Below are 18,150 nucleotides of genomic sequence, written 5' to 3' on the forward strand. Positions count from 1 at the left end.
TACTTGTTCTTTGCCTGTAGTATTTCCATTTTATGGAATTACACTTTACACTTCTATATTTCTGAGTGCAATCTTTTCTTCCTTGTATGGATACTCATACGCCACTACAATTTAGAGGCGAATTTTGTACTTTTTCCTTTTATTACATTTGTCAGAGAGCTGGATCCTTATACCCTGAATGTCGCAGTAGCATCTTTTCATTAGACCCTCAATGCCTGGTAAACACCCACATCTTTCAAACTATATGCCAACAGTGGATTTAACCTTTACTTAAAATTAAGAAGTCTCTTGATTTTTTGTTATAAATGAATCTTCTCAAAGCCTACAGTTGATAAAGGTCCTGCACTGTTACAGAAGACATTAGATATACAACTGTTGCGTGGTACTCACTGGACTATTAAACAGGCCTTACTTATGATTAACTATTTTTACATTGTGGTATTGCCACTTAAATATTTCTTCCACATACACAGTAAAAACAAAGTCACATATACAAAAACACTTTATTTCTCTGCAACACATTTCCCTTCACAGAGATGTCAGTCAACAGTTAGCCTCAGTCCTTTCCCAATGACTTACCGAAATACTATTCACAAAATACTATTCAAAGTGCCTTTACATGGGGAAAACAGACTGGGATAACGCAGCTTGTAAGCAGGTGTGCTTCAGATATGAAATGATGCCGAAAATGCAATAATACTGGCAGGCACTTCTGTCATTTGAGGTACGCACAAAAGCAAATGAAACAAACGGCATCATAGACTGGTCTTCAAAGGCATTTGCTGGCTCGGCGCAGGTAGTTGAGGTGTGGGCTCTACACACAGTGCAGCGCCCAGGCCTTTGGCTCGGCGTGGCCTACTGGTGGAGCGTGCTGTCAGGTTTGGGATAGCCAAACATCTCAAAGTCTGGTTCATACAGCTTGTACAGTTCTCTCCTCATTGTTATGGGAATCTGTGCAAACCAGTCTCTTTCCCAGCTGGCTGCGGTGCGGTTTCGAGCCCCTGAAGGGAAGCGTAGCAGCTGATCCACCTCCAGAAGCTTCAGCAGGTGCTCCGCGTCTGTTTCCAGGGTTTCTAGTCGCCCAATGAAATCATACTTCACCTGGCATGGATGGCACAGACGGTACACCTGAAACACACGAAAAGCAGCCGTACAATTTTAGAACTGCGTCCGTTTGTGCGTCTGTTTGTGATACCTGACACAAAGTGCGAATGGCAAAGACGATAGGTAAGGGCAAGAAGCCCATGTTATACTGGTATGGTCTTTTAAAGCTAGGGTTGGTAATCTTGAGAAACTAGCAATTAAAATTAAAAAACAATCCAACAGAAAAACCCAGCCCACTGTTGCCAACTCTTTTCCAATGAAGGTAGTTAGGAGGACTTGCTCCAATAGTTGCCAAACCTAGCAAGAAAGTCGCCAAGTCGGCACCTTCAGGTCAACTTTCAAACAAAACAATCATTTAATTAATGCCAAATTGAATGATTGGACCGGATTATTACAATCCTGCAACGGCCACAGATACCAGAGTGATGTGATTCTTTCATTTCTGTCAGAATGTAATGGGAATTTCAACAAAAATATATAAAATGTTTTTAAAGATTATTAACCCTGCCTTTAAAAAAATGATGTAGAAGTTGAATATGAACAACACGAGGGGTAAGCATGCAGAGTAACCTCACGCAATCCAATCATCTCAGAAATAATGTCAAACTGTATCAAGTGGAGCCTTTCACTGCTGTGTGAGACAAGTACCTGCCGCCAGTGTTCGTTGAAGATACTCTCCCTCTCGGTCTCTGCATCCAGCAGGTATGTGATGAACTGCTGAAATGACGGCTTGATTCCTGCTGCAAACGCCTCCGCCGCTGTCTCTGGCAAACCGCCTGACACGTTAGCATAACGACGCAGCATGACAGAGCCAAACTGCTTGTAGAAGTCCTCGTTGGGCCTTATAAACAAACACAAACACACACTATTCAACAATGATAGGACTGCAGTTGAATCAAAAGTGAAGCCCATTCCTCACCCTCAACTCAAACACTTACACACCCGCTCTGTCTAAACATTATGACACACACCTTCCAAACTTGTTCCTGAAGGCCGAGATAAGACGCACAAAAGGGTCTCGTACAAACAGAAACTTGGTGTAGTGCTGGAGCTTGAGTGCCATCAGGTGGCGGGACAGAGAACCATAATGGCGCCAAAACCTGGCAAGAGACACAAACAGCACACAACACCACGAGAGCAGATCTTTAGTTTTGTCCTGATTGTAACGCTTTTTGAGTGTTAGCTGTTTAGTCCCCATGCAATACTAAAAACATTTGGCCACTAAGTGACTTGAAAACAAAGCCTGATCAGTCCTTAAGAGGAAAAAAGGTGTCTTGTATATCAGTGCAGATAGAAAAAACACGTGTTCAGATATATATCCAAACCCAGACAGCTCCTGAGAGGCAGAGAAAGGTCTGTCTGTGCTGCAGCATCAACCCCCCCCCCCCGCCCATGTTTTCCACTCTCCTCTTCCAAGAGTCAACTCAGTAAATAACTCCTTCAGCTCACGAGTAGTTCCTCAAACGGTATAACTGAATAATTAAGGGTTTTCGGAGAGCTGTCTACAAAAGGAACGCCTTGTAATTTTTCATTAATTAACGTCTCTTTGAAAACGAGTGGAGACAGAATTACTAAAGAGAAAAATCGCACAGCGACCTACAAACTGAGTCTGCTTAAGTTTCTTGAGTTCTGGATAGACACTCTGATTTATTGGTAGATTTTCCTTTGTGGTCGTTATGAGTGTGTGTGTGTGTGTGTGTGTTTGTTTTGCATTCCAGTCTTGTTTAGATACATTTCTTAGTCTCTCTGTTTTCCATGTTGAACTGATTTTTTACTGAATTATAGTGGGGGCTTGGTTTCTCAGCAGAGGGATTTGGTTTGTGTAGGCTACATGTCTTCTTTTTCTTTTTAAATTCAGTGCTTTTTCCTGTAAAAACTATCAATATTTTGTTGTGAAGACATGTTCCTTGTGAGATATAGCTCGAATATACGAAATACAACATAAAGTGCTCTTCTCATTTAAAAAGGAATATATTTTATGCTACACAGAATTTTGACTGTACTTTGAGATTTGTCACTTGATGCCTCTTGATTACTGATGTTCATCAGCTGTGTATTTCAGCAGCACTCCTCATCTTTTGCTTGAATGCTGATGAAAGCTGAGAGATGCAGCGCATCTTCCCAGTCTGCTGCCAGTTAATTAAAAAAGATAAATGTTTGTGGTGTCATTCTTAAGTTTTCTTCCATAATGCTTAGGAAATGAATATTTTTTGTTTCTTACTTAGAGCTAGTGTTCATAAATCCCTCTATAATATCTATTTTATAATGCTGTTAAAATCTTCTTCAAACAATTGTATTTATTCCAGTTTTTCACCAAAAACTAAATTTTACAAGATAATGATATCATTATAACGTAACATTGTGATAGCGCATGATAACGCCCAATATTAATTTTAATGAATAGACCTTGAACGCATCATAATGTAACTCAATGCAACCTCAGCTAATGTTAGCTGTTAGCTGCGTTGTTTAGCCGAACAGGACTTTGCTGCCCCACGGGCTGCTAACAGCTAACCCAAACTAGCTCTTCTCCTGCCGATTTCAACACAGATCCGTCGTCCACAATGTAGCATTATCAGGGAAAAAGCAGTGTGCTTTGTGACAGTGTTTAACCACAAGTGTGTACTAGATCGCACATGTGCACTACCGATCAGGCAGGATGTACGGCTCAGGGAGTGAGGGACACGTGCTGTTGTACTTGTGTAAATGAGCTGATAAATTATATCATATATATATATATATATATATATATCATATGATATCGTATTCCTGGCTACACCCAGGCAGTGTCAATAAGTATAAAACATGAATTCAATGGGTAACATAAAAGCACCTCTCATCAATTCTTCTAGTGATATGTACATGCTCTTTGTGAGTATGTACATATCTTTGTGTGTGTGTGTGTGTGTGTGTGTGTGTGTGTGTGTATGTGTGAGTGTATGCGTCATACTTGGCAAAGGTGAGGTGGAGAGAGGAGTTGTGTACGAGGTCAGGAGGTACAGCCTCTGGGTCAGTGTAAGGTTTTCCTGAGGAGGGCGAGATCAGAGACTGAGACAGGACCACCATCACTCGCTTCCAGTTGGTGCACGCCACCTGAACGGAGAACAACGATGGAGGGAAAGAAAAAGGAAAGACAAGCTGTTCACAAAAGACAAGCGGGCACACGAACATGTTTGTGAATGTTGCCAAATGCTAGAGAAATGAACTGTGATTGTAAGATGTTTTTTGTCTTTCTTGCTCACACAAAGTGAACTAACCCACCACCCTTATGTTCATACAAATACAGATACACACACACACACACACACACACACAAAAGGCAGCTGTACCTTGGGGACGTAGCAGTAGATAATCTGGTGAGTGTCATCCACTATCAGGTGATCCAGCTCCCTGTTTGGGATCTGCTCAAACGCCCTCATCCTCCCGGGGAATTCAACAGCGTCCTTTCCTGAACACACATCCACCACCCTCTGCTTCCTCGCCTTCTGTTCCCTATCGTCCTCAGCATTACGACTTCTCTCCTTCTCCTCCTCATCCTCCCTTGTTTCCGCCTTCCTCTGTACTTGTTTTTCCTTCCCCTGCTCCTCTGCGTGCGCCTCCGCCGCTCCCCCTGTCTCCTCAAGCACCAGCGTTGTACTCGGAGCAGTAGTGGGGACGGCGGAGGAAGAACTGGTCTGGCCTCTGCTGCTGTGCGTAGAGTGTGAGGGCCCGGCAGTCGTCCGAGGGTGAGGCGACTTGTGCTTGGGCTCCTGCAGCGGGTAGAGGTTGAAGCCTCCGACGTCGGCCCAGTAGACGATGATCAGCAGGATCATAAACAAAGAGCCCAGGATGAACGCCACTCGTAGACCACGCCATGTTCCCATGGTTTTATCCGATCCAGAGCCGTGATTGGTGGGGAAAAGAGGAAAAGGTTATCTCAGCTCCATGGTGGCCATCTATCGCGGAAGGACACACTTCCTGCTTGCCAGATGCAACTGAAAGAAACAGGAACAGTAACTCAGACTCCTGTTCCTTTTTATGGTTGAAATCATGGAGGCAACTACACACTGATTATAAAATACAAGAACTAGATATTATAGACAGAAGCTGTGTGATACCAGATCAATTCTTCAGAAGCTCTATCTCACAAAATACTGGGGGTTCACTGACAATGATGGAACATAGCTAAGTACATCTACTCAAGTACTGCATTGGTACTATGCTACTTTCTACTTCTACTAGTCTGAGTTAACATTTAAGAATATCAATATTTTTCCTCTCAACCCCTTTTGGAGAGTAATGGCTGAAAGCAGCATGGCCAAATGTTTTAGTTCTGCTTTGTGGAACAGCTAAAAGATGTAGTTCCTTATAAAGTAACAAAGGAATTATACAAACCCTTTAAAATAGGCATAGTGTGTGAGGATAAACACTGCCAAACCTGTTCTCATCAGAGATATGTAACTGATCTATAAAGCAATGGTACATAATGTATGAACAATAAATAAAAAAAATATTTACAGTTAAAAGTTCTTTATAAAGAATGTCCTATTAGAACATAGAACCAACAGTCTTTATGTTCTAGAATCCCACCGTTCCATATTCTGTGTGTGTACACACAGAACATGATGCACAATGCAACATTGTATCAGCTGCCTGGTTACCAAGGCAACACCAAGAAGCATCCTTCATTAACTTTGGTTCAGTGGTTCGGTTAACGATCAAAATGGAACAAATACTGCACTAAACTGAAATAAAATACCAACATCATATCCTGCAAATACGCTCTCTCCAGGTGACTGCCCCGAACATGTCGAACACAGTCGGGTGAATTTCACAAAACAACCGTTCAGGCATCGAATCATCTGAGGCTTATAATTTGAAAGAGGCGGTGCGGAACGCTAACAAGAGTACGGCAGAGCCTGTGGTGACATTTTTACAAACCAGAAACAAACAAGCATAATCAACGATAAAGGTTGGCTGATATTGAGTGAAACACAGCCCTCATATATTATGTGAAAGGGGCTAAATTCACTCACAATGGAAATGCAAAATGAATTGTAAGTATTGAGGTTTACTGTAACCATGTAGGTGTGGGCAACAGCTCAATACGTGGGCTGTCATACACAGACTTTCTGCAGAATTCCATCATACGATCGTATTAACTTATTGTTCCATTATTCTTCACGTCTAAAGCAAAATGTATTCAATTATTTAGTTTTACATATTTAAAGTACAATTAACAATCAAAATAGAGTATCTTAAAAGACTCAACTCATGTAAAGCACTTTAACTTTATAATATCAAGGCCTACTAGATAATGTTGACATTGAAATAGCGAATATAACTTAAAAAAAATGTTTTTACACTAACATTACTCAAGCAAAAGATCTCAATACCTCTTCCTGATGTAGCCAAACAAATAAGAAATTAATAATCCGATTTGCGATTGACATTATCCATAATTCTATTTCCATTCTAAAGTCCCAAGTCTTGCACGGGACATTTTTTAATGTAAGTGCTATAAATGGTTTTGGCCAGGGGCCGTGGGAACCTCCGGCTCCTCCCGGGGCGCTCAGCTGTCACAGAGACGTGAACAAACGGGGCCGTGGGGGTGGAGGCCGCTTCAGTCCAGAGAGCTTATTGTCTGTCCCATAAAAACATCTGCTGCTGGAGGAAAACAGTGGAAAAATGACGCTCCTACAAAGCCAGAGAAACACAAATCCAGACGGCGGAGGAGCACAACAGAGAGTCCTACGGCTCATATTTTGAGTAAATTATAGTTTTTTTGCTGTGGTGTGTCTTTCCACTCGGTTTCAAATCTAAACTCCACGTTGACTGGAGGGGCCTATTTTAAGGAAATCAACATCCACACACTGCTCTCGTGTCTTGGCACGCGCTGTACTTAGACACACACACACACACACACGCACACAAACACGTGCGTGGGCTCAAACTCGCGCAAAAGAAGGGGGGGGGCAAAAACATTAAAAATTCCTATGAGAACTTTGAAAGTGTCTGTGAAGCTCGGTGACACGTGTGCACTTTAAGTTTTAGCATAAGGTTGCTTATTTTTTTACTTTGTATTAAAACATAAAATCTCTCTCTTTATGAATGGAGGTTCAGGCTGTTTTATTTCAGTTCATATTTGTTTCTACTCGCCATCACCTCCTCTCAATCCTCGGTCTGAAAACCGCCTTCATGTATACAGTACACGGGTTACAATGTGCCCTTTCACCGGCCGGTGCTGACACTGACCCCTCTCATGCAAACGGACACTTTTTTTTTTCTCCGCGTGCAGCCGCAGCAGATAGGACGACTGGACATGTTTTCCTCCAGTCTCTCCGCTGCTCTGTCTCCCCCACGAGCAGCCTCATCGTGCTCCCTTTGAGGTGCAAGAAAGCCGGTTCTGTTCCCTTTATGCCCCTCACATACCGGGAGCATCACGGCGACAATTAAGCCAGTCTGAACATGAATCTGTCTGTCTGAGAAAAAAAACACAAACAAATGACCGGAACCCTGGTTTGTTTCTTACCCGGCAGATGAGCTCCATGGTGCCGGTCGGTCAGCCCTTTGTCGCCTGTCCGACCAGCTCTCTCTCTCTCTCTCTCTCTCTCTCTCTCTCTCTCTCTCTCTCTCTCTCTCTCTCTCTCTCTCTCTCTCTGTCCGTCCGTCAGCCCGGTGATGAGACCGGGTGGGCACGACGGGACTGTGGCGGTCTACGCTCGCCACATAATCAAGCGACGTCTCGCGATATTCGGGTGAAAACAGCTATCCGCTCTTCTACATACACACACACACACACACACACACACACACATATACACGCACACACTCACGCACGCGCGCACGCACACACACTCCGGTTTTACTGCCCACACCACCAGCCATGCCGACCGGATTTAAGCTGTGAAACCATAAACCCGCCTACGCCTGGGGCAAAAAAAGATAAAATAGATGGAAAGTTAATACAAATAGAAATAATCATGGTAAGTCAAAATTATTAGATATTTAGTCATATAATAGTCAACATTAGGCCTATAAAATAGTAAATCAAAATGATGAGAGAGTAAATCAGGATTATACTAAATCAATACAGGACCTTGAGTTGTTATGAGTAAATTATGATATGCTACATCAGTATTTTCCTTTTCCAAAAATGTTTTTCTTTTCTTGGCAGAAATGGGTTCCATTTAGCCCTGAGGTCTTGTACCCAACATTTCTATTTAATAATTAGTAACAATAATTTAGCAACCAATTTTTTTATTACACATAAATATTATTTTATATACAGGGCCAACAAAATAATGAATAATAGAGCGCCTTGCATACAGCTCTACCACACATTAAGGTGTTTTGTTTATTTTGCTCTTGGACTTCTCCATACATGAGGAAAATGAGGTGCACAACATATTGATAACACTTTTCAATTTAGTACAGACCAACACAACACCATAAAGTACAGCCTGAATAAAGTTGAGTCAAAGAACCAACAACCAAAGTAGTTTTATTAATTAAGGAGATATTTATTGCAGGCCTGTTGTAGTGAATTGCATTGCTTGCAGGTGTTTCTATTTTTCTGCTACCTCAGTGTATATGCTGTCTTCTTTAAATCTAAATACAGTATCATCCATGTTTAAATGCAGAGCTGTCTCCTAATGAGTATTTATAACATCTGTGTTGGGAAAATGGCGGCTGCTGCCTCCACATGAAAAGGACCAGGCGGCTCTTTTAAAAAAGGAGTGACGTTCCAGTGAAGACATCGACGGTGTCAGAACAGGTTTATCAGATACAGTTTGTTCGACCCTCCTCACTCAGGACCATGTGGATCAATATTTGAATAAATCACTGCCAGCTCAGTCCCACCAACTGTAATTAAATATAATTATGACATACCTTACTTGAGTATTTCCATTCGTTATACTTCTATTCCAATACATTTCTGAGGGAAATATTGCTAATTGTACTACAATTATTCAACGCTTATAGTTTCATATAAAAAACATATAATATGCTTATATGATGTAGTACAGTAGTACACAAAGTATCTCACATTAGCAGATATTAATAAAATGCTCCGACATGTATTTGTTCGTGGCGAAAACAGAGTAATATAATAGTATAACACAAGCCATTCTCCATATTGAATACTTTTACTTTTGCTATACTTCATTATGCTGATAATACTGCCACTCAAGTAACATTTTGAATTCAGGACTTTTCGTTGTAATGGAGTATTTTTTCACCCACAGTATTTGTACTTTTACTTAAGTTAAGCATCCGGGCCAAAAACAGATTTATAACATCTCTTAATCCAAATAAAGAGGCCTGTTGTAGGTTTGAGGTGAAGTCACATGTTGCAGCATCTTTAAACTTGATTAATGACTCAGATGATGTGTAACTAAAAAGTTACATTTGAGAACATCAGTTTTTACACAACGTTCCTACCGGTTCAGTCAAGATGTTAGTTGACTGTTCTGTTCCTCACGTTGAACATCTGTACATACATTAGGTCTTTAGGTTAATGAGGTAAAAGATCTCTGCAGCCTATAGAGTCAACATATAGAGTGGAACAACACTGTCCGACCTCTCATCTCAATTAGGGATTAAGTGATGAGCCTAATTGGTGCTGGCACATCAAGAACTCACTGTTCTCTGTATATGCTGCAGGATTGGTTTGTTCTGAAAACTGTGAGGCGACATGTTGGATATAAAACCGCACTATAATTATGGACATTGGTCAAAGTAACCTGCTTGAAAACGTCCTAACAAAAGCCTTCGCAACAGTTATTTATTCCACACATAATTAAAATTAAAAGTATACTTTATATTCTTACTTTCCACAAGCAGATTAAATTGCTGGCGAGTCACGGTAGGGATGGCTCGATGAATGAACGAGGACTTTCACCTTAATGACAGACCGGCTCTCCAGAAGAATAAAGAGAAAGCCATGATCTTGGCTGCATGCAATCTTTCATAACCACAAAATACAGAGTAGATATGAAGCGGTGAAGGACCTTGACTTAAAATGTTTTGAACTATGACAGATGGAAAGATGAAAATCATCTGAGCAGGAAGAAATTTCAGCTTAAGCACAATAAAAAAACATTTTAGACGCAGTGACCTCAGTATCAGCTGATACCCAGCTGAGCTCTTAACTGCAACATCTGAGGACACAGTTACCGGTTTATCAAATGTGATTTGTTACAAACATTAAACGCTTTGTAGTCATCTTACATTCTAGACGGTAGATAAGCGAATGACACAACGAAACAGTCAGTCTTTAGAAAAACTGACTGTGGGATGAGGCTGTTTAACAAACAGTAAGTATACTGCATTTATTTAGGTAAAGCGGAGAGTTGGACTGCAGCAGCACTTTCTATGTAATAAAATGGACAGTTTGCAGTGAGCATAGTATAAGTACACGTATGCCTCTTTAAAGCTTGTGTATAGTCGACAGAAAATATGCTAACATCCACCTTGACTTCTACTCAGCAAACTTGTTTGATGTTGAAACATTTTAAGATTTTATGCAGATTTTTTTTTTCTTTCAAATAGAGCAGCGAGTCATCCATTGTTGTATCTGGATTATTATTATGTTACCGGCTTATAAATATAAACATAATGCTGCTTATGTAGATAAGTGTGGTCAAGAGATGCATTCATTTATCCAAGATGTCCGACCTGTTAATGTGGCAGATGTATTGAATGCTCAATAGATCATGGGTGTTCAGAACTGTATACAGGGAGGAACTAATGAATATCAGTGAGATCTGCTGAGTGTACTTTGATTAATCAGTCTATAAAAGCCCATCAGCTTTCTGCATCTGCAGGTGATGTCTTAGAATTGCTTGTTTTGTACGAACAAGTCCGAAGCTTAAAGATAATTAATTCAAAGCGATTTAAAATGTCCTCACATTTGAGAGGATGGAACCAGAGTATATGTTGCATTTTTTTTGGTTGATAAATGACTTAAAACTTATCAAAATGGTTGTTTGTGTCACTCAAGCTGAACAGGAAGAGAGAACAGACGATGCCCTCTCCAATGAAGAACCAAACAGTGAGACATAGTCAGGTAGCATTGTTTGAATGTTTATTTAAAGTTATTCCCACTGCGCACCCCCTCCCTGTGTGAAAGCCTAATCTGAAAGGAGGAGGATACAGGCCACTATAGTGCCACATCAGCACATTTATAACAAAGGCTGCTCGTTTAGCCACATCACCATCACCCCCCACTGGTATGGCCCTCTGTGCTGCCCTGTGATAACACACTTGCATGGTGAGGCTAGTTCATAACACAACCCCTGGAAAAAGAAGGTCCGATGAGACGGGGCTGAGGTTAGAGAGCAACTTACTCCAATTGATGAATAGAAAAAAAAGGAGGCAGTATCACTAAATACCAAGTTCCACAGAAGAAAAAAAAATTAAAAAAAGATGGTGTGAGACAAAGAGAAAATATTAAATACAAAGTATCCTCTCTTGTCCAGGGATGTGGCTGCTGATCCGCAAGGCGTGCTTTGATGATGTCACTAAATATGAATGTTAAGGTTCTTGAACCCCAAAATTCACAGTGTGGTCGTCGTCCTCCAATCAATGACGCAGTTCCTCTCTCCTCCTTCCACACAAAAACGGATGGACTGAAAGAAAAAAAGAAAGAAAGAAAGAAAGAAAGAGAGGGAGAATACAGATTAAGAATAAAACAGTTTGTTATCTACTTTCTGAAACAGAAAGAACAAAGTGGTGTACAGTTTACAGAAGGATTTAAAGAAATATTTTGCATTTGAATGGACCGATAAAAAGTGTTTAGGCTTGGCGTACAGCGTGAAACGGAGCTACAGAAGATGTTGGCTTCACACACCTCCCTCACTGGTTAGATCAGGAGGAGGAGGAGGAGGAGGAGGAGGAGGAGGAGGAGGAGGAGGAGGAGGAGGAGGAGGGAGAGATGAAAGCCAAACGTTGCAGTTCATGCAGACATCTGCATGAACTGTGGCACTGCCAGCACCGCATTAAAACAGAGCCGGTTGAAAACCTGCAAAGTTTCCCTCGAATTAATTACACCTCAGTCAGTGTTTCGGAAATGAAAAAAAAAAAAGCCTTTGCTTTAATAATATCCAAACACACCTTTTCCACCACTCGCCATACCGCTCTGTTAGCTCCTACAACACACAAACGGTGACGTGTGGTTCTATATGACAGGTGTGACTAGCTGGTCGCCCCAAGTCTTGTTTGATTGGATGATTTTTTTTGTAAACGCAGGATGACTCAGACATTTGAAACTGTTTTACCAAAGAGTAAAGTCAGATTTAATGTAAAAATGATCTGACACATAACAGATGACACATGAACAAACAACACAGGGATACAGGATTCAAACTGGGTACATGTATTTTTCTGTGAGTGTTACCTGCGTAGGGGACTACAGATCTCCAAGGGGAATGATTTCTTCGTTGATAAAAAACTCAATGGTCTCCTCCTCCCAGTCTTCCACATTGCTGTCCAGCTCATCAGAGTCCACTCCTAGAGGACAGAGACACAAACATCAGTGATTTCCTTACTTAGAGAAACAGACGGGGGGGGGGGGGGACAAAACGTGCGAAAGGTCCCACCTCCTCTGAGCTCGAGGCGGCTTGCCTTCTGCTCCTGATAAATCTGCTGCGCTGTCTCCCTGTAGCTACGGTAATCATCCATCATGGACCTGCGCTTGTCCACCAGCTCCTACTCACAAACACACAAAGCATTCAGCATCATAAAACACAATAACGTTCTGGGTCGTAAACATGCAGCGTTTAGCGATAAATTATTTGTTTGTTTCTAGTATGGAAGCAACAATTATGCAACAAAGAGATTTTGAGGAGCCTTTAAATCTCCTCATGAGAGACAAAGAAACAGAACTTCATGTGCTTGAACACACTTAAATTCTTCAGACAATACAGATAGTTGTGAGAGCATCACTCCCAACTGACTCCACTCGATAAAAAGGTTAAGATGTAGAAGTGACCAGCCTGGATCAGTTAAAGAAATAAACATGTCAAACCTTAGAAGCCTTGGACTGGCTCAGACGATCCTTCTGCTCAAAGATCTTTGAGTATTTCTTAAGATCCTTCTTGATTATCTGCAAGAGGAAGATGGATATTTACTGTAAAAAGATAGTAAATTGCATAAAATACGACAAATACAATATGACGTAGGCGTTGCACTAATACACAGGGAGCTGTAGATGTGAGCCTCAGATCACAGTTAGAATCAGGAGCCGCAGTGCAGCTCTCATACGAGGTGTCAGAAAAGTTATTTATTTTATCACACACACTCTCTCTCTCACACTCTCTCACTCAGACACTCACTCACACACACACACACACACACACACACACACACACACACACTAAAGATGAAATGGTACCTTGATCTCTTCTATGCCGAGCAGGGTAGGAGGTCTGGGTCTCCAGAGCAGCTGACAGAAGCGATCCTTGTTGTTCTTCTGGAGAAGACGGCCCTGGAACGTCCACAGCCAGTACGCATTGTCCACCTTTAATGAGGAAAAGAATGCAAGTTCAGTATGTTGTTATGATGTCCCGCCCCGCGTCCCCGTCCCCCCCATCAACGGTGAATTGGGTCTGGCAGGAATGAAAAAGACAAGTATGTGTGGCGTCAACTTCGCAGCACGCACCTTGTGGCTCCACCAGGAGACGGAGGTGACGAGGTAGCGGCCGGTCGGGTCCCACTCCACATCAGAGGCCATGTAGTGCTCCGCTATGTTCATCATGGTGCAGTCGGACGTGTCCACAAAAGCGAGAGCTCCGTTCATACTGAACACAGACAAGAGAAGATCAGAGTTAGAATCAGAGGAGCTTAGCTCTCATACGAGGTGTCAGGAAAGTTATTTAGTTTTGTCATCAGCGGCTTCTTGTTGCTGTCACTAACACGCACACGCACACACACACACACACACACACACACACACACACACACACGTTTAACTGACCTCCTGAGTCCAGCCAGCACCAAAAACTGTCCCTGGGGGCTCCAGAAGATGCTGTTGGCCTGCTGCTTGTCAAACATCTCTGAAGAAGAAAAAAAACAGGATCACGTGTCAGTCAGTGGAGGTTTAGTGTGCATCCTAGACTGTACAACCCAGAGTCAGACAGACAGTCACTCTACTCACTTGTGAGCTCTATCTTGCCGTTGTTTTTGACATGATAGAAGGAGACGTTGATTCTGGGAGACTCTCCGTGGAGTACAGCGAACTTGCTGCCGTTGGGTTCCCATGCAAACGCTATGATGCTTTCTGCAAAGACGGAATCAAAACAATGCATCAGGAAACAATAAAATAAAAAATACTTTGAATGTTTTTTTTTAATTTGTTTTTATGTTCTTACCCTTCATCTCCACCACATCGACAGGAACCTGCTTCTCTCTCATGCGGAAGATTTCAAAGTTGGTGACGACGCCCTGAAAAAGGTGGAAAAATAAGATTAGCGTTTGATTTTGATTTACTTTTGTACAGTAAGGTCTCGGCTGTTTCGCCTCTTTCTCTTTACCTGTGTTCCTTTCGGAGTCCTGTCCACTTTCACGCACAGGTAGTCTCCGTTTCTCTGCCAGTGCAGTTTGCAGTCGACAACATTGAAGAGGTTGCGGACGCGGATCTCCTGGCGGGTAGGCATCTGCATCAGAGTCACTCTGGCTGGGATATCCTTGTCCTCAGGTACCCAGAATGCTATGATGTTGTCACCAGGAGACCATGAGAAGTCCCTGTAGAGAAACAAACACAGATTATTGTCAGTATTTTCCCAATTTAAAGCACCTAATTACTAGAAACAAATCATAAAAAGCATCATCTCTTACTTGATCCCGGAAATCTTGAGACTCTTCTTGTCGAGCAAGCCCATTGACTAAAAGGAGCAGAAGAATGAAAGAAAAATGTCAGCTGCACACTTAACAAAAACAACCATATGTTGTCTTTGTTGGTACTTACTGGAGCCTCATAGATGCTCAGCGTGTCTGTGGTCATCCTGGCAAAGAACTTCCCATCGTGGCTCCACCTGGGAACCAACATGCTCCGTTATATTACATTCAAATCACTGCAGGAGCAACAGATGTGAGAGCAACATTAAAGGCATTTAGATTTCGACAATGAGAGGGAGAAACTGACTTGAATATGGGCCAGTGTGCAGAGCTCTCGCAGTGGAAGCCTCTCTTCTTGTGTCCAGTCAGAATGTCCCAGATGATGATGGCCTGTGGGTCCTCCTTTGTGTCCATCAGGGGACTGAACGTCACCACATACCTGCAAGGCAACACAGCCACACATCAGACACGACAATATTCATTTAACATTATCAATAAACTACGGGCAGATCGATCAGATTTGGGCCCAAAAACTTAATTGTCACATGCCTGATTTATTAAAAAGTGCATCAGCTCACATCATTAACGCTTCAAGCCTAATCCTACCAAAGTGTCAATTAGTAGAGCTTAACGGCAACGTTGATTACCTCTCACATGGTGAGAAGTCGATGAGGGACACGCCCTGGTGGCTGAACCTCTGGATCTGCTTGAACTTCTCGCCGCCCCACAATGCAATGCCACGTTGGTGGAAGGTGGCCAGGTAGGTGCCTTTAGGAGACCAGCGCACGTACGTCTCAGTCCAGCGCTGCATCAAGATACAAAAAAAATGTCTTTAGTCTGCAAGCCAACCAGTACTGCTGAATGACATTTACCATAACCTCTATTAACGCAGCATTTCAAAGCGCGACCAACTACTTACTGCTCTCTCCTCAGATACGATCGGCTCCTTAGCGTCGTTGTCGAAAATGGCGGTCCTCTCTCCAGCTTCGTAGATCACACTGTACTGGTCACGGCAGTCTGGGTCCTCAATCCAATGGCGCATATTTCCCTGAACAGACAAGACATTTTGGCATTTTAATTTGTTGATATTGAGTTGCGTATTTTAACGGATTACACCGGAGCGAAACCTCCCATTTCTGCTAAATTTAAGAAATACAAAAAACCCACATAATAACCTACTTATGATTAGTAAAATGAAGTATTTGTTGAAAATAAAATACTCACAAAATCTTTAAACGGCTGCTTCTCAGGAGTTTCCCACTCATCGCTGATTTTCATGTACCTGGGGAAATAAGCAAACAGAATTAATCTACTTGTCTCACATCTGCAGTCGCATTCGCCGCATCTCTTATCCGAGACCGCACACTCACTTGTCAAAGTCGGTGAAGAGATTGACTCTGAATGTGTGTTGTTTGTCGAGTTTGTATCCATCTGCATTCTTTACCGCCTCGAGGGCCTGAGAGGGACCACCATACTCCAAGAAGATATACCTGCATGAGATATGGGTTTGTTTTACGTCTTCATTTCCAAGCAAGAACACGTCCATAACAGTGTATAGAGCAGATAACGTACCCTTTGGTCAAGCCATCAGCCTCGGGATAGAACTCAGTGGTGATCTTGCCAAACTTGGAGAAAATCTTGTGTATGACGTTCTTGAGTTTCTCCAAGCGCTCTGGGCCCACCTGAGGGACGTTGTCCACCACCACCACCGAGTCTATGCCGTCAGCCTCCTGGGGCTTCTCCCTCAGGATGTCCTCCAGGAGCTCTGAAGAGAACAGAAAGAGGGGGGTGGGAAGATTGGAGAAGGTAACACTAACGTTAGTCACTTATCTGATCTGTCTGCGTTAAACTTTGCTCATAAATACAACTTCAAGACCCAATAGTGCTCAATCCCAACCACAAGAGACTACGGTCTTAATTTTCTTAGATCATTTGAATGATTATCAGCACTTTTAATCTACAGACCGGAAGAATGGGAAGAGAAAAGAGAAGATAAATGCAACAAAACGTTCTCAGCTGAAATTGAGTCAAGGATTTAACAGGTATAATATGAGCCTTAACTAATTGGCCACCAGGACACCTACTAGTCAAATATTTCTAAAGCCCCAGTCAGCAGTTAAACGGTGGTCCACTATGAAAATGGCAAATAATAACCTACATTATATAACTTTTGTGAAGTGCACCTGTCTTAAAATAATGCATCTAATGTTTTAGAGAGGTGTTAATCCAACTGTATTGTTATATTGGGGGTTTGTGGTGCTGTGAATTGTATCACTTCAATCAGAGAGGTGTTTCTAATGATCTGCCTGTCTTAATGGTTGTATATGGTATAGGGCTGTTGTATACGTCTTCATTGATTTAAACTATGTGAACGAACACACTGAGGAATAACTCAATTTGCTGATGGGTCGTTTGTTCTGCAGACATGAGGGGCATTATGCACCCTGCGTTAGCATCAACGTTTATCTGATGGGAAAGCTAGCATCGCTTACCAGCTGCTTCGTGCGATCCACAGACTGGAGGTTCGCAGTAATGCTCTTTTGCCTTAAATATATTAATTCAGCCAGCTTTTATAATAATGATTGTCATTAATTCGCGTCGCCACTGCTTTAATTGTCAAAACGACATCGACTAGGCCACAGTGAAACGCCCGGTGTCTCGGTGCGGGTTCAGTGGCCGTGAAACGAAACAGAGAGTCGGTTAAGGAAAATGTCGATGTACCGTTATGTGTTGTAACCTGGTAATAACATCTCGATGTTTAAACATTACGGTCCGGTAGTCAGAGTGACAAGCTAACTATCCGTGTAGCATTTGTAGTGCATATATTACGGCTGGTAGCTAACTATTAGCAACAGGCCGGAAAAAGCCGCGGTGTTTCCTGCTGCCGCTCACCCTCATCTTCGATGTCATCCTCGAAGTCCTCCGGGTCGCTGAAGGAGGGCTCCTCCTCGTCATACTCGGGGTCGTCCACCATATCCACCGTATCTTGCATTTATCAGGTACTACGAGACGGGTTTCTCGCTACTACGGAGCAGAATCCCAAAAATTAAGAGGCTGACGGTCCTCGACCGGTGCGGCACCATGTGCGATTTTGATGAAAATGGACGACGTGACGGAAACGTAACACCGGAACTAGTTCGACAGGGAAGGACGCGCTACAAGGGAGGAGTAGAGTTGTAAAACATAGGGACCGCGGTTACGGTTGCACTATTTCATTGTATTTGCTAT

At 42.4% G+C, this 18,150-nt stretch overlaps 2 protein-coding genes and 1 non-coding gene across 4 annotated transcripts; all 3 read right to left on the reverse strand.

Moving 5' to 3' along the window:
• Window positions 1–487: 487 nt before the first annotated feature.
• Window positions 488–7,794, reverse strand: LOC137885445 (carbohydrate sulfotransferase 12-like). 2 transcript variants are annotated; one of them, XM_068727728.1, is made up of 6 exons: window positions 7,616–7,794; window positions 4,434–5,078; window positions 4,055–4,197; window positions 2,076–2,204; window positions 1,753–1,945; window positions 488–1,128 (listed from the first exon to the last, which is right to left on the reverse strand). In XM_068727728.1, the coding sequence occupies exons 2-6, from the start codon at window positions 4,965–4,967 to the stop codon at window positions 856–858; spliced, it is 1,272 nt and encodes a 423-aa protein (XP_068583829.1). In that variant the 5' UTR covers window positions 4,968–5,078; window positions 7,616–7,794; the 3' UTR covers window positions 488–855. The 2 variants fall into 2 exon arrangements, with proteins under 2 accessions (XP_068583829.1, XP_068583830.1); XM_068727729.1 differs by lacking the exon at window positions 7,616–7,794 and adding an exon at window positions 6,480–6,793.
• Window positions 7,795–11,151: 3,357 nt separating this feature from the next.
• Window positions 11,152–18,030, reverse strand: LOC137885038 (eukaryotic translation initiation factor 3 subunit B). The gene is made up of 19 exons (XM_068727170.1): window positions 17,815–18,030; window positions 16,495–16,687; window positions 16,293–16,412; window positions 16,147–16,204; window positions 15,842–15,970; window positions 15,570–15,727; window positions 15,230–15,361; window positions 15,053–15,119; window positions 14,923–14,969; window positions 14,619–14,829; window positions 14,457–14,529; window positions 14,243–14,365; window positions 14,063–14,141; window positions 13,748–13,886; window positions 13,481–13,606; window positions 13,115–13,192; window positions 12,687–12,795; window positions 12,485–12,597; window positions 11,152–11,717 (listed from the first exon to the last, which is right to left on the reverse strand). The coding sequence occupies exons 1-18, from the start codon at window positions 17,912–17,914 to the stop codon at window positions 12,497–12,499; spliced, it is 2,043 nt and encodes a 680-aa protein (XP_068583271.1). The 5' UTR covers window positions 17,915–18,030; the 3' UTR covers window positions 11,152–11,717; window positions 12,485–12,496.
• On the reverse strand, window positions 13,302–13,386 carry LOC137885528 (small nucleolar RNA SNORD60). The gene has a single exon (XR_011104828.1). It is a non-coding gene; the product is annotated as a small nucleolar RNA SNORD60 (small nucleolar RNA).
• Window positions 18,031–18,150: the final 120 nt, after the last annotated feature.

This window comes from Cebidichthys violaceus, unplaced genomic scaffold (assembly GCF_023349555.1).
Source record: "Cebidichthys violaceus isolate CVI_PGR_0920_01 unplaced genomic scaffold, fCebVio1.0.p SCAF_4, whole genome shotgun sequence".
In the NCBI taxonomy this organism is placed as follows: domain Eukaryota; kingdom Metazoa; phylum Chordata; class Actinopteri; order Perciformes; family Stichaeidae; genus Cebidichthys; species Cebidichthys violaceus.

What these genes read in the sequence shown, in the direction of transcription:
- LOC137885038 (XM_068727170.1), bottom strand. Translation starts at nt 17,914, where the DNA reads ATGCAAGATACGGTGGATATGGTGGACGACCCCGAGTATGACGAGGAG. An exon ending in CTCAAGATTTCCGGGATCAA is followed by an intron (nt 14,830 to 14,922) that starts GTAAGAGATGAT and finishes GTTTCTCTACAG; the next exon opens with GGACTTCTCATGGTCTCCTG. An exon ending in GCCAGTCCAAGGCTTCTAAG is followed by an intron (nt 12,796 to 13,114) that starts GTTTGACATGTT and finishes GTTTGTGAGTAG; the next exon opens with GAGCTGGTGGACAAGCGCAG.
- LOC137885445 (XM_068727728.1), bottom strand. Translation starts at nt 4,967, where the DNA reads ATGGGAACATGGCGTGGTCTACGAGTGGCGTTCATCCTGGGCTCTTTG. An exon ending in TTCAGGAACAAGTTTGGAAG is followed by an intron (nt 1,946 to 2,075) that starts GTGTGTGTCATA and finishes TTTGTTTATAAG; the next exon opens with GCCCAACGAGGACTTCTACA. An exon ending in TCAACGAACACTGGCGGCAG is followed by an intron (nt 1,129 to 1,752) that starts GTACTTGTCTCA and finishes CGTGTGTTTCAG; the next exon opens with GTGTACCGTCTGTGCCATCC.